Source organism: Mesoplodon mirus, assembly GCF_964341445.2.
Source record: "Mesoplodon mirus genome assembly, chromosome: 5".
Taxonomy (NCBI): Eukaryota; Metazoa; Chordata; class Mammalia; order Artiodactyla; family Ziphiidae; genus Mesoplodon; species Mesoplodon mirus.
The window spans coordinates 156,715,843-156,728,952 of NC_138980.1; the positions used below are offsets into that span (position 1 = coordinate 156,715,843).

General features: G+C 44.0%; 1 protein-coding gene across 1 annotated transcript in view; it reads left to right on the plus strand.

Annotated features, from left to right (window-relative positions):
* Positions 1 to 12,387, plus strand: part of ADAMTS12 (ADAM metallopeptidase with thrombospondin type 1 motif 12) — a 399,145-nt gene extending 386,758 nt beyond the window's left edge. The window contains 2 exon segments of the mRNA XM_082622837.1: positions 8,598 to 8,704; positions 8,707 to 12,387. Coding sequence (XP_082478963.1) covers positions 8,598 to 8,704; positions 8,707 to 8,823 — 224 coding nt within the window. The 3' untranslated portion in view covers positions 8,824 to 12,387.
* The last annotated feature ends 723 nt before the right edge of the window (positions 12,388 to 13,110 follow it).

Below are 13,110 nucleotides of genomic sequence, written 5' to 3' on the forward strand. Positions count from 1 at the left end.
GGGAGAGATTTCCCTTTCTCTTCTTTGGTCTCACTGCTCCCGGGGCTCAGCTTTGAATTTGGCCCTGCCTCTGCGTGTAGGTCACTGGAGGGTGTCTGTTCTTCGCTTAGACAGGATGGGGTTAAAGGAGCCGCTTATTCGGGGACTCTGGCTCACTCAGGCTGGGAGGAGGGAGGGGTACAGAGTGCGGGACGAGCCTGCAGTGGCAGAGGCCAGTGGGACGTTTCACTAGACTGAGTTGCGCCGTGCGTTCTCCTGGGGAAGTTGTCCTTGGTTCCCGGGACCCTGGCAGTGGTGGGCTGCACAGGCTCCCCTGAAGGGGGGTGTGGATAGTGACCTGTGCTCATACACAGGCTTCTTCGTGGTGGCAGAAGCAGCCTTAGCGTCTCATGCCCATCTCTGTGGTCCGCGCTGTTAGCCTCAGCTCGCGCCCGTCTCTGGAGCTCCTTTAAGCAGCGCTCTTAATCCTCTCTCCTCACGCACCAGGAAACAAAGAGGGAATAAAAATTCTCTTGCCTCTTTGGCAGCTCCAGACTTTGCCCGGACTCCCTCCCAGCTAGCCATGGCGCACTAGCCCCCTGCAGGCTGTGTTCATGCCGCCAACCCCAGTCCTCTCCCTGCGCTCCAACCAAAGTGCGAGCCTCAGCTCCCAGCCCCGCCTTCCCCAGTGGCCGACCAGACAAGCCTCTCGGGCTGGTGAGTGCCGCTCAGCGCCGATCCTCTGTGCGGGAATCTCTCCGCTTTGCCCTCTGCACCCCTCTGGCTTCACTCTCCTCTGCTACTCCGAAGCTTCCCCCCTCCACCACCCACAGTCTCCGCCCACAAAGAGGCTCCTAGTGTGTGGAAACCTTTCTTCCTTCACGGCTCCCTCCCACTGGTGCTGGTCCCATCCCTATTCTTTTGTCTGTTTTTTCTTGTTTTTTTTTTTTTTTTTTTGCCCTACCCAGGTATGTGTGGAGTTTCTTGCCTTTTGGGAGATCTGAGGTCTTCTGCCAGCATTCAGTAGGTGTTCTGTAGAAGTTGTTCCACGTGTAGTTGTATTTCTGGTGTATCTATGGGGAGGAAGGTGATCTCCAGGTCTTACTGTTCTGCCATCTTCCCTGGAAGTCCACCATGAGGTTTATATATAGCCATATATATATATATAATTATTTTAAGTTGCTGATCTCTAAGTTCAAATGCATTTTAACAACCCTGCATTTTTACTCCCCTCTTCCATGTTTACTGTTTTTGACATATTTTATATGTTTTTGTTTTGTATATCCCTTAACTACTTATTGTGGATATAGATGATTTTGCTACTTTTGCCTTTTAATCTTTCTACTAGCTTTATACATGGTTGATTTATTACCTTTATTGCATATTTGTCTTTACCACTTAAATTTTCCTTTTGTAATTTTCATGTTTCTAACTGTGGCATTTTCTTTTTCACTTAGAGAAGTTCCTTTTAGCATTTCTTGTAAAGCTGGTTTGGTGGTGCTGAATTTTTTTAGCTTTTGCTTGTCTGTAAAACTTTTGATCTCTCTATCAAATCTAAATGAAAGCTTTGCCAGGTAGAGTATTCTTTCCCCTTTCATCACTTGAAATATATCGTGCCCTTCTGGCCTGCAGAGTTTCTGCTGAAGAGTCAACTGATAGCCATATGAGAGTTCTTTTCTACTCGTTGCTTTTCCCTTGCTGATTTTTTTATTTTTTATTTTTATTAGGGTATAGTTGACTTACAGTGTTGTATTAGTTTCAGGTGTACAGCAAACTGAATCTGTTATACATATACATATATCCACTCTTTCTTAGATTCTTTTCCCATATAGGCCATTACAGAGTATTGAGTAGAGTTCCCTATGCTATACAGTAGGTCCTTATTAGTTATCTATTTTATATGTAGTAGTGTGTATGTGTCAATCCCAATCTTCCTATTTATCCCTCCCCCCAACATACCCCCCAGTAACCATAAGTTTATTTTCTACATCTGTAACTCTATTTCTGTTTTGTTTTGGTTTTTTTAAGATCTCTTTATTCTTTATTTTATTTTATTTTTGGCTGTGTCAGATCTTAGTTGCAGCACGTGGGATCTTCATTGAGCCATGTGGGATTTTTGTTGTGGTGCACAGGCTTCTCTCTAGTTGTGGTGTCCAGGTTTTCTCTCTCTAGTTGTGGCACGCAGGCTCCAGGGCACATGGGCTCTATAGTTTGTGGCACACAGGCTCTCTAATTGAGGCAAGCAAGCTCAGTATTTGTGGCACATGGGCTTAGTTGCCCCGTGGCATGTGGGATCTTAGTTCCCTGACCAGGGATGAAACCCATGTGCCCTGCATTGTAAAGTGTATTCTTTACCACTGGACCACCAGGTAAGTCCCAAACTCTATTTCTGTTTTGTAGATAAGTTCATTTGTAGTCTTTTTTAGATTCCACATATGAGTGATATCATGTGATATTTGTCTTTGTCTGACTTTATTCACTCAGTATGACAATCTCTGGGTCCATTCATGTTGCTGCAAATGGCATTGTTTTTTCTTTTTTATGGCTGAGTAATATTCCACTGTATATACGTACCACATCTTCTTTATCCATTTGTCTGTTGATGGACATTTAGGTTGCTTCCATTTCCTGGTTATTGTAAATAGTGCTGCAGTGAACATTGTGGTGCATGTATCTTTTCTCCAAATAGATGCCCAGGAGTGGGATTGCTGGATCATATGGTAGTTCTATATTTAATATTTTAAGGAACCTCCGTACTGTTCTCCATAGTGGCTGTACCAGTTTACATTCCCACCAACAATATAGGAGGGTTCCCTTTTTTCTCCACACCCTCTCCAGCATCCCTTGCTGATTTTAATTTTCTCCCTTTATCTTTAATTTTTGCCACTTTAATTACATTGTGTCTTGGTATGATTATCTTTGGGTTCCTGTTTTGGGTTCTGTGCTTCCTGGTCCTGCTTGTCTATTTCCTATTGCAGGTTAGGGCAATTTTTAGCTATTATATCATTAAATATATCCTCTTCCCATTTCTCTCTCTGTTCTCCATCTGGGAGCCATATAATGTGAATGTCAGTACACTTGATGTTATATCACAGAGGTTTCTGAATTGTCCTCATTTTTTAAATTGTTTTTTTTTCTGTTCAACTTCAGTTATTTCCACTACTCTGCTTTCCAGTTCACTGATCCATTCCTCTATTTAATCCTTTTAGTGTATTTTTAATTTCAGTTTTTCTGTTCTTCAGCTCTGTTTCTTTCTCTTTGTTAATCTTCATACTGTATTCACCCAATTTTCTCCCAGGTTATTTGAGTATCTTTACAATCATTACCTTGAACTCTTTATTGGATAGGTTGCCTATCTTCAGTTCAGTTAGTTCTTCTGGTGTTTTATCTTATTCCTTCATTTGGGATATATTCCTCTGTTGCCTCATTTTCCCTAATTTGCTGTTTTTATTTCAATGTATGTGGTAGGTTGATTGTATTTTCTCACCCTGGAGAAGTGGCCTTTTGTAGGAGACATCCTGTGTGTCCCAGCAGCATACTCCCCTCTGGTCACCAGAGCTATATGCTATAGGGGTGCCCCCTACATGGGCTGCATGGGTCCTTCTTTTTGTGATGAGGTGACTACTGTGGGTGGTCTGGTAGGTGTGACTGGCTTCTTATTAGGTTGGTGTGAGACTCTGCCTTGTGTGGAGACTACTAGTTGGTGGGGCAGGGTAGGGCATGAGATAGCTGGCTGCAGAGTCCCAGGATTCCCCTGGGTAATCCTGGTGGGCTTGTAGGCAGAGCTGGGTTCTGGAGTGGGTGACTGCAGAGCCGGTTCCTGACATGGCTGGCTGTGAGTTCCAGGGTGTTCCAAAGCTGGTGCTGGCCTGCTGGTGAGAGATACAAGGTGTCTTGGAGCTGGTGTCACCCCACTGGTAGGTGGGGCCAGATCCTGGGACTGCTGGCTGAGGGACTTAAGGTGTCTCAGAGCAGATGTCAGCCTGCTGATGGTCAGGCCCAGGGGGTACTGACATGGCAAGCTGCAGTAGTCCTGGGGCTTGTGTCTACCCACTGGTGGGTGAAACTTGGTCTTCAGACTTCTGGCTGCAGGGCCCTGAGGGTCCTGGAGCTGGTGTCTGCCCACTGGTGGGTGGAGCCAGTGTTGGCTCCAGGACCCGGGAGTCCTGAGGCTAGTCTCAGCACACACAGGGCTGGGCCCTAGGCCCTCTGATGGACAGGGCCAGGTCCCAAAGCAGCTCAGGGGGTTTTAAGGCAGCAGGGCTGCTGGTGAGTGAGCCTGTGTCTCCACCCAGCTAGTTGCTCGGCCTGAGGCATCCCAGTACTGGTGCTGACAGACTGGTGGTTGGAGCCTGGTCCTAGTGTTGGAGGGAGGATTCCAAAATGGTGCTTGCCAGCACCAGTGTCCTCGTGGTAAAACGAGCTTCCCGAAATGGCTGTCACCAGTGTCTCTGTCCCGAGGGTGAGCTCTAGTTGCCTCTTGTCTCTGAAGGAGACTCTCCAAGATCAGCAGGTGGGTCTGACTCAGGCTCCTTTCAAATTACTGCTTCTGTGCTAGGTCCTGTGAGATTTTGTGTGTGCCCTATAGGAGTGGAGTCTCTATTCCCCATAGCCCCTGGATCTCCTGATTAAGCCCTACTGACCTTTATGCTAAATGTTCTGGGGGCTCATCTTCTCAATGCAGGACCACTGGGCTTGGGAGTCTGATGTGGGGCTCAAGCCCCTCGCTCGTGGAGAACCTCTGTAATTGTAATTATTCTCTCATTTGTGGTTTACCCACCCAGGGCTCCTGACTATACCACATCTCCATCCTTCCTACCTGTCTCGTTGTGGTTCCTTCTTTATACTTTTAGTCGTAGAAGAGCTTTTCTGCCAGTCTTCCAATCTTTCACATCAATAGTTGCTCTGTAAATAGTTGTAATTTTGGTGTGCCTGTGGGCAGAGGTGAGCTTAGCGTCTTCCTACTGAAAGATATTCTTCCAGATGAACAGAACTTTCATTTATTCAGCAAATATTACTGATCACAAGATATGTCTCAGGCACGTACTAAAAACTGAGGACAAGAAACAAGTCTGACACATTCCCTGGCCTCACGAAACCCAAAGTCTTACAGACACTGTATTTGCCAACAACATTGAAATTATTTTCCAACTTTTGTGGGCAAAATATTATCCCTTCAACCTAGACATAACCGACAGCAGGGGAAGAAGCTTATAACTGTCCCTTTACATTTCCAAGTATGATTTCTATTAAACAGGCATAGGCAAATTGGGATGTCCTCTCTAAGTTGCCCCCAATTATAAGCATTGTGTGCTTCAACTGGGAACCAGTTGGCTGATGAACACAGCAGCCTTCATTGTTTCACAATAATAATGAGAACTGGTGCAATTAAGCCCTGCCATGATGTTGGGCTCCCAGTCATTGTCTAAATGAGCTGCTAAACATAGGTCTGGAACACAGGCTCCCAATGTAGGTCACCGGTATCCTCCACTCGTTCTTCCAGTTTCCCACTTTTAAACAGGAGGATTCTAGGACCCACATGTTCCCAGGGCTCTGAGGACCATTGAAAAGCTGGGCTCATGATCCAGTGGTTCCCAAGATCAGGCAAGGACACCAGGCTTGGTTGAGCCTCTTTCAGTCATGTAGATGTTGACCTGACAAGTGGGGGCCCTTGGTTGAACAAATGAAGCTGCTCTGGTCAGGGAAGACCTGTCCATGTGGGCCCCTCCTTCCCCATAACCAGCACAAGAGATTCATTTTCTTGGTGGCAGTGCTTTAGAGGCACTGAGGCAGCATTCAGATTCCAATACCACCATCTCTGTTCTAGCTATGAGACACTGGGCCTGTTATTAAGCCTCTGTGGAACTTCAGTTTTAAAGGGAGAACAACAGGTGTAAGTAAATTTATATGAAGATCAAATGAGATAGTAATATGCCCAGCACATTGCCTAGTGTGTGGTAAGTGCTTAAGAAATTGTTATCTGTGTTGTTAAAACAACAGAAATTTAGTCTCACAATTCTGGAGGCAAGAAGTCCAAAAACCACAGTTCTTGGTAGGGCCATGCTCTCTGTCTCTTAGCTTCTGGTAGTCACTGGATTTCCTTGGCTTGTAGCTGCATAACTCCAATCTCTGCCTCCATCATCACATGGCCATCTTCCTCTGTGTGTCTGTGTCATCACATGGCTTTCTCTTTACTGCATGTGTCTGTCTTTTCTCTATAAGGACACAGTCATGTTGATTAAGTCATCTTAATTTACATCATAATTACATCTGCAAGGAAATATTTCCAAATAACATCACATTCACAGGTACCAATGGTTAGGACTTCAACTTTGGGGGAACACTTAAACTTTGGAGGATCCAATTCAACCCAGAACAAAGTTAAAGACTTTGGGGTCCTCTAAGGGGCCTTTTTAGAACAGTAGACACCCTAGAGAGAGGTCACACTTCAGCCTTTAGCAGAAAAGGCTCAACACCATTTACAGAACAGTTCAAGATAGAACACAGTGCCATGTTTGAGCAAATGTTAACAATAATAATACAAGTTTGGAGATTGGAACAGAAGGGATCCTTGTGGTCCAACGTGGCCAAAAGCTTTGTGGAGAGAAGGAATGGAAGCTAAGCTTTCATACTTCCTCTGTCTTCTTTTCTTGTAGTAGCCCCAGAGCACTCACATACTCATGGCAGGGAGAATGTGGGGCAAAGAGCTACCCCAGATGCACCTTCTCCGTCCACCATCCATAAGGAATTTAGGAGAGGCTGGCTAAGAAATCAGAGCAGCCCTGTGATGCCTAGGCTTCCATTCTGGGCCCTGCCCCAATGCCAGAAGCCTAGGGAGGAAGCCCTGCCTTGTTCTGAACAGCAGCCTACACGATGCACAATCCAAGCCCCATGGAGAACACCTGCTGCTCTGGTGGGCACGTGGGAGATGAAGAGCTCAGATTTCTATTCCACAGTAGGAACACTTGGCAGAAATATGTACTCCTTCTGAAATGTCACATCATGTACAGAAGTTTACTGGGGCATTAGAGGGCACTGATTTTTATGAAATGTTTAGGAAGAGGCCTGAAGAAGAAAATAATCAGCAATGAAGAGGTTTTGGGCTCTAGAAGCATTATATGTTACCTACTCCCAAGCGCACTTAACACTTGCAAACCAAATGGAATTCTGACAGCTAACAGAAGACATTTCTTCATGAAAAAACAAGGCACAGTCAAGGAAATGATGAGTTCTGAGAAGATAAAGAGCATTTTTCTGCCTTCATGACCTGAAGGTGAAAAATGCATAGAGAGGCAAAAATACTGTCACAGATTTGGGTAAAGAGAATACTACCTCAATTTCTACTTTTACTGACAGTTCTATTTACAAAGGACAGCAGCCTGTTCAGGGAAAAGCTTTTCTTTAGGACTGTTCAAATCTTTTCTGTAATGGAGAAAGATCAATCAGAGCTCTGAGGGGCACTGAAGCAAAGTTTGAAACAATTTCACTTTATAAAAGAAAAATGTGTTATTGGGGCCTTACTGAATTCTTTCCAGACCAGGAGTACATGGGCCAGTGCAGTCTGAGTACCACCCATAGAATATGCAAGGGTGGTCCCTGAGAAATCTTGTCCAATTCTCTGTTTCATATATGAGGAAAGGAGGGCCAAAATAATTCAGGAACTTACTTGCCCAGAGTTAGGGTAGAACAAGGATTAGTACCCAAGTAACTAATTGTATCCTTACCCTGGGAATTATTTGTGCATGTCTATGCCTTCATTTACATGGTACATTTCTGGAGGGCAGTGACCACATTTTATATATCTATATCCTTTGCTCAGGAAGCATTGGTTAGTTGGCTGACGGGGTGACTGCTTGGTGCTCTGTATGATATGATTGATAAAAGCATGAGCTAGAGTCAAAACTGCCCATGTTCAGATCTGACTGTGCCACTTATCAGCTGGATAACATTGTGCAAGTTCTTAACTTCTGTAGGCTTTACGTCTCCTTTTGTAAAATGGAAAGAACAGTTGTATTTACCTGATAGTTACTGCTGTGAAGATTCAATGAAGTGATGCAAGTAAAATATTGTGTTCAACTATTGCATACCAATCCTGCATAACAAGGCACCTCTAAACTCAGTGCTTTAAAACTACAAGCGTGAATTTTGTGCTCAGCTCAAGTTCAGCTGATCTAGTTTGGCTGTGCTTGGCCTTGGCTGCAAGCTATAGGTTGGGTGTAGGTCTGCTCCATATGTCTCATCCTCCTTGGTCCAGTGGCTGCATGGGCCAGAGTCTTCTAACGGTGATGGCAGAAGCTCATCAGGGCAGCCTCATCCTCCCTCACATTCTAAGGCCCTGCAGGGATCATGTCCACTAACATCCCATTGTCCAAAGCAAGTCAGAGGGCTGAACCCAAAGTCCAGGAGTGGGGAAGTATTCACCACCAGGTGGCCATGGCAAGGGTGGGAATGTATAACATTGCTACACAGGAGTGAATGTCAGTGGATGCCAACCATTATGAATTGTTATGGAGCCTTTCTCAGTAGACACATAAAGTCTTCCATTAATACAAGTCACACTTATTCACTTACAAAAGGATAATCTTTGGTTTTTTCCTATTTTTTTTCTCCTCCCACAGATTTACTTTGCACCAAGGACAACTTATCAGCCAGTTTCTGCCAGACACTAAAAACTATGAAGAAATGTTCTGTGCCCACCGTGAGGGCTCAGTGCTGCCTCTCATGTTCCCAGACACACATCGCCCACACCCAAAGGCCAAGAAAGCGACAGCCACTCAAAAACCCCAGAGCACCCTAAGTCCAGAAGAAAGCCACCCTCCACCACAGACTGCAGCAGCCTGCTGACCGTGACATGTTCTAGGCCCAGGGACCACTTCATTGTGCTTTTACTCTGTGTATTTCAGGTTCAACTTTGGCTCATAACTAAACAAAGCCCACTGTTCTTTAGCCACAAAACGTCCCTCATAGGAGACATGGGACTGTAATACTCACCTCTCCCTGATAGGCAGGTGAGGTATCCAGGAGAATCGGGCCTTTCATGAGATCAGCTTGTGGGAAAGGTACCAAGGTGGGCAAGTCTGTGAAATGATGTCTTTTGTTCCTCCCTTAAAGATAAAAACAGAGAGACCAGATTTTTTCCCAGACTACCTCAAGAGTTATCAGGAAACAGAGCCACACTTATCCAGGGAACAAATAATCTTATTAACTTACCTTGGTGAAATCACCCTTTTTTTGTCTCCCTACTTGGGGCAGCTGCTGTTTAAAATGTCATGGGAGAGCTTTCAGGAACATTCTTGTAATTCATCCAGGCAGGGGACTGCTTTCTTCACCCTGTGTTCAACTGGGGCAGGAAGAGAAAGTGCTGGCTTCACCCTCAGTCTGTCCCTAATCCCTATGGACTCTTCATCTGGGCTGTTGGTTCTCCCATTCCTTCCTGGAGACACTAGAAGAAGAGGACATGGGCAGGAACTGTAGGCTTTGTAAACCTAAGGGATTTAGGTTAGTTATACAGAAGACATTTCTGACTTAAGGATAATTTCTATGAAAACTGTTAAAAAGCACATTAACAAATCAATGTCTTGCTAGTATAAGGAAGGGAAGAACATGGGCTTTTTGTTCTTCCCACTTCCCTGGCAAATACCCATTCCTTTGCAGAAAAGCAAATGAGTCTTCCTGTGTGGCTTTCCCTTCTCTAGCATATTCCCTGCCTGAGTCTTCAGTTCAGGGTGAACATCTTTTCACCACTAGGGGTTTACACACCACAACTGCTATGGCCAGGTCCACAGCTGCAACCTGCCCCCACCTACCCTCAGGTTGGAAAATGGAGCTCTAGATTAAAATATTTCTGAGAACCAGGTAAGTTGTATTAAGTATAGAAAAGCTTAGTATAAACTTCTAGTCTCGAGAAAAGTCTTTTCAAAAGTGAGGTAAATATGATCTATTCTCTAGCGCACCCAATAGTTACTTTTGAGGATCTGTTGTCTGGGGGTGGGGTGTGGAACAGGTAAGTCAGGTAGTCCAAAAAAGTGAAATGAAAGCTAGAATGCTTCTTCTGGATGTCCCCATCACCCATCAGGACAAAGTAGGCTGTGGTCTCAGATTCAAGGTGAATTTCCTGGTTTGTAAGTGGAGGTATTTATATGAACTGAACGTGGAAAATGGGGGGGCGTGTGGAGCCCCCAGGAGAAGAAGCCCTCAGAATCAGCTCTTGACAGAGGGGAAGGCAGGAGAGTGGGCTTCATGTAGTGGGCAGCGTGTCTTCAGTCTCACGCACAGGTACCGTTAACATTCACCATGGAGCACAGTATCCCATCTCTCCCTTGAATTATCTATCCATTCAGCATAATGGTGCTATTGAAAAATGGTGCTAATATCTAGTTGGTGGCAGAACAAATATAAACATATAGATAGATGTACAAATGGGCAAGTCCACATTCATCTTCTGTTAAATTTGTAATGGTGTTGCTGGCCAACGCCAGTTCTATTGCTTGGATACCAGAAGCTTAAATTTTTTATATTATGCATTTTTTTCAAGCCATTACTGTGTATTATTCTGATAAATGCCTGTGGGAAATAAAACACTGAGGTTGGGATGAAATTTGAGATAGAGCAGAAACAGGAGGTGAGTAGAAATGTTTACCAAAACCAGGGAACTTATTTCTATATAATTATGTTCTTGTATTCTGTCTTTAAATCTAAACATTGCTGGCCAGTGACAGTCTCTGGTTAAATAAGTTTTAGCAAGAAGATGCTTACATTGTCAGTGATGTGAGTAGAAAAGAACCTGATTTTTTCTAATGAGGCAGTTCTCAAAAACTGTCCCTGAAGTATAGTGTAGGCTTTCAGGGAGATTAATTTAGTAAGTTGGATGGATTTAACTTAACCTGGTACTCTGCTACCCTAGGATCATGCATGTCATCAGAGACCTGGATATGACCAGTCTTAGAAAACTCAGGAACAAACTCTGATTCCTACTGACCTCAGCAAACTAAACTAAGCCAGATTTCCCAATATGCAAAATGTTATTTATGACCCATGTGGCAAAGATGGTAGAAATGTAGGAAGGGTCTGTCCAGGTGCTCCATTCTAGGCCTTTCTCTAGTTTCTCAAAGGCAGAATATTGGCCCCTAACCCTGCATCATGGACATTCACTTCCTGTGTGGGGCTGTGTTGTAAGACAGCTGGGTAGCAGCTGTCCTTCTGGACATCAGAATCAAGACAGCACTTGCTACTAGAGTCATTTAACATGGTTGTTGCCTTAGTCACTCAGCTTTGGGTCATCAGGGTTTTGACAGGTCCCCATGCTTGCAATAAGAGAGGGACCTCAGATTAACAGGGAGACTGAAGGCAAGAACCTGAATGGAGTCTGACCATCCTTTTGGTGCTCATGGGGGCCAACATGAAGTAGCGTTGTTGGTTTATTTCTTCCATGGCCTCCTTTCTTCCCACCTTGAACAAGCAACTGAGATGTGTAGCAAGAGACACTGGATACACATCTACCATGAATCAGAGAAGCCACCACAAGGCCTGGTGCTTAAATACATGAAGGTTCTCAAACCCAATTTCGTTTACATTGCCTTTCCCAGTGGTAGAGTTAGCTCTTCTCTGAAAAGGTGTGGGTTAGTTTAATTCTTAAACATCGAAACATAATTCAACACATGACAAGAAAACAATATTTTAAGAGACTAAATAGTGAATATTTTTGTAAAACAGGAAATCATTTTGTGATACAAGCAATGGCCCCTTTGTAGGAATGACTTGTTTTAATATTTGGTTTTCTTAATCAAGAATGCACCTCCATCCAATCTCCTGAACCATCTCTACTTGGTGGAGTCATCCCAGTGTGATGCTTTCAGATATTTAGTGAATGTTTTTGATAACTTTTATCACATTTCTGGAACACAAGTTGAGGGATTTATATTGTTTCAGATCATAATTTCCCAATCAGTTGGCTAAAATCCTCCAAACTCTGAAAGCTACACATTGCTACCCCCGAGATTACAGGTCTTAGCTCTTCTCCCTTCTGACTATAGGATCAAGCCCTGGGACAATGAATCTGTGCATAGCGATTCACTTTTGAGAGAGACCACATGACATGAACTGTCTGGTGCTAAAACTTAGCAAACATATTTGATGCTACTCTTTTTCTGTTGTATTGCTAGTTCAAATATTATTAGTAGTATTATTTTTAAGTTATGTCATTAAAAAAAAAAACCTGGTTGGGGGAAGCACAATTCTACCTATCACTGTCCTCCAAAGTGGTTGTATGTGGTACACGGCCTCATCCATTGTCCTCTCTGCATCTCTGCTGCTTTGCCAGGCCCAGCCTCCTTAAGGGGTACCTTGGTGGGTACCTCAGTATTTAAAACCAGACTGTAACCATAGCCTGCCATTGTGTGGCATCAATAAATGGCCAAACTCACTGGTGTTCCCATGTGATTCATTTACCCCTACTGCGAGACTCCCACCACCCACCAGAGCAACACTGGAATTCAGCAACCTGGAGAAGGATGCTATCAATCCTTCCTCCCCCACTCCCTGCAGATTCCTTCCTACTCCACACCTCCACATAGGAGGTGTCCAAGTGACACCTCCTATCAAGGGGATAACGGCCAGCATACACTGAGGAAAGAGGTGACAGGCATCCATACTAAAAACAGCAATCACACTGAAAAAATATTAAACCCACACAGGTTACAGAGGAACATTCCCACATAAAAATAACCCTCCAAGACCACAGGAGATAATTGTTTCTCCTAAACTTATAGAGCAAGACAAACATAAGTAAAATGAAGAAGCAGAGGAACCACTCCCAATTAAAAGATGGAGAGAATTCCCCTGAAAGAACAATGAAACACACCTCTTCAGTCTAACAGACACCAAGTTCAAAAAAGAGATACTGAAAATACTGAATGAATTAAGAAAAGCTATCAACAGAAATGTAGATGACTGTACAAAGGAACTAGAAAGCATAAGGAGGAGCCAAGAAAAATTAGAGAATTCATTTGAAGAGATATAAGTTGAACTAAACGGTATGAATATCAGAATGAATAATGCAGAAGAACAAATAAGTGATCTAGAAGATAGAATAATGGAAATCACCCAATTAGACAGCAGACAGAAACACAAATT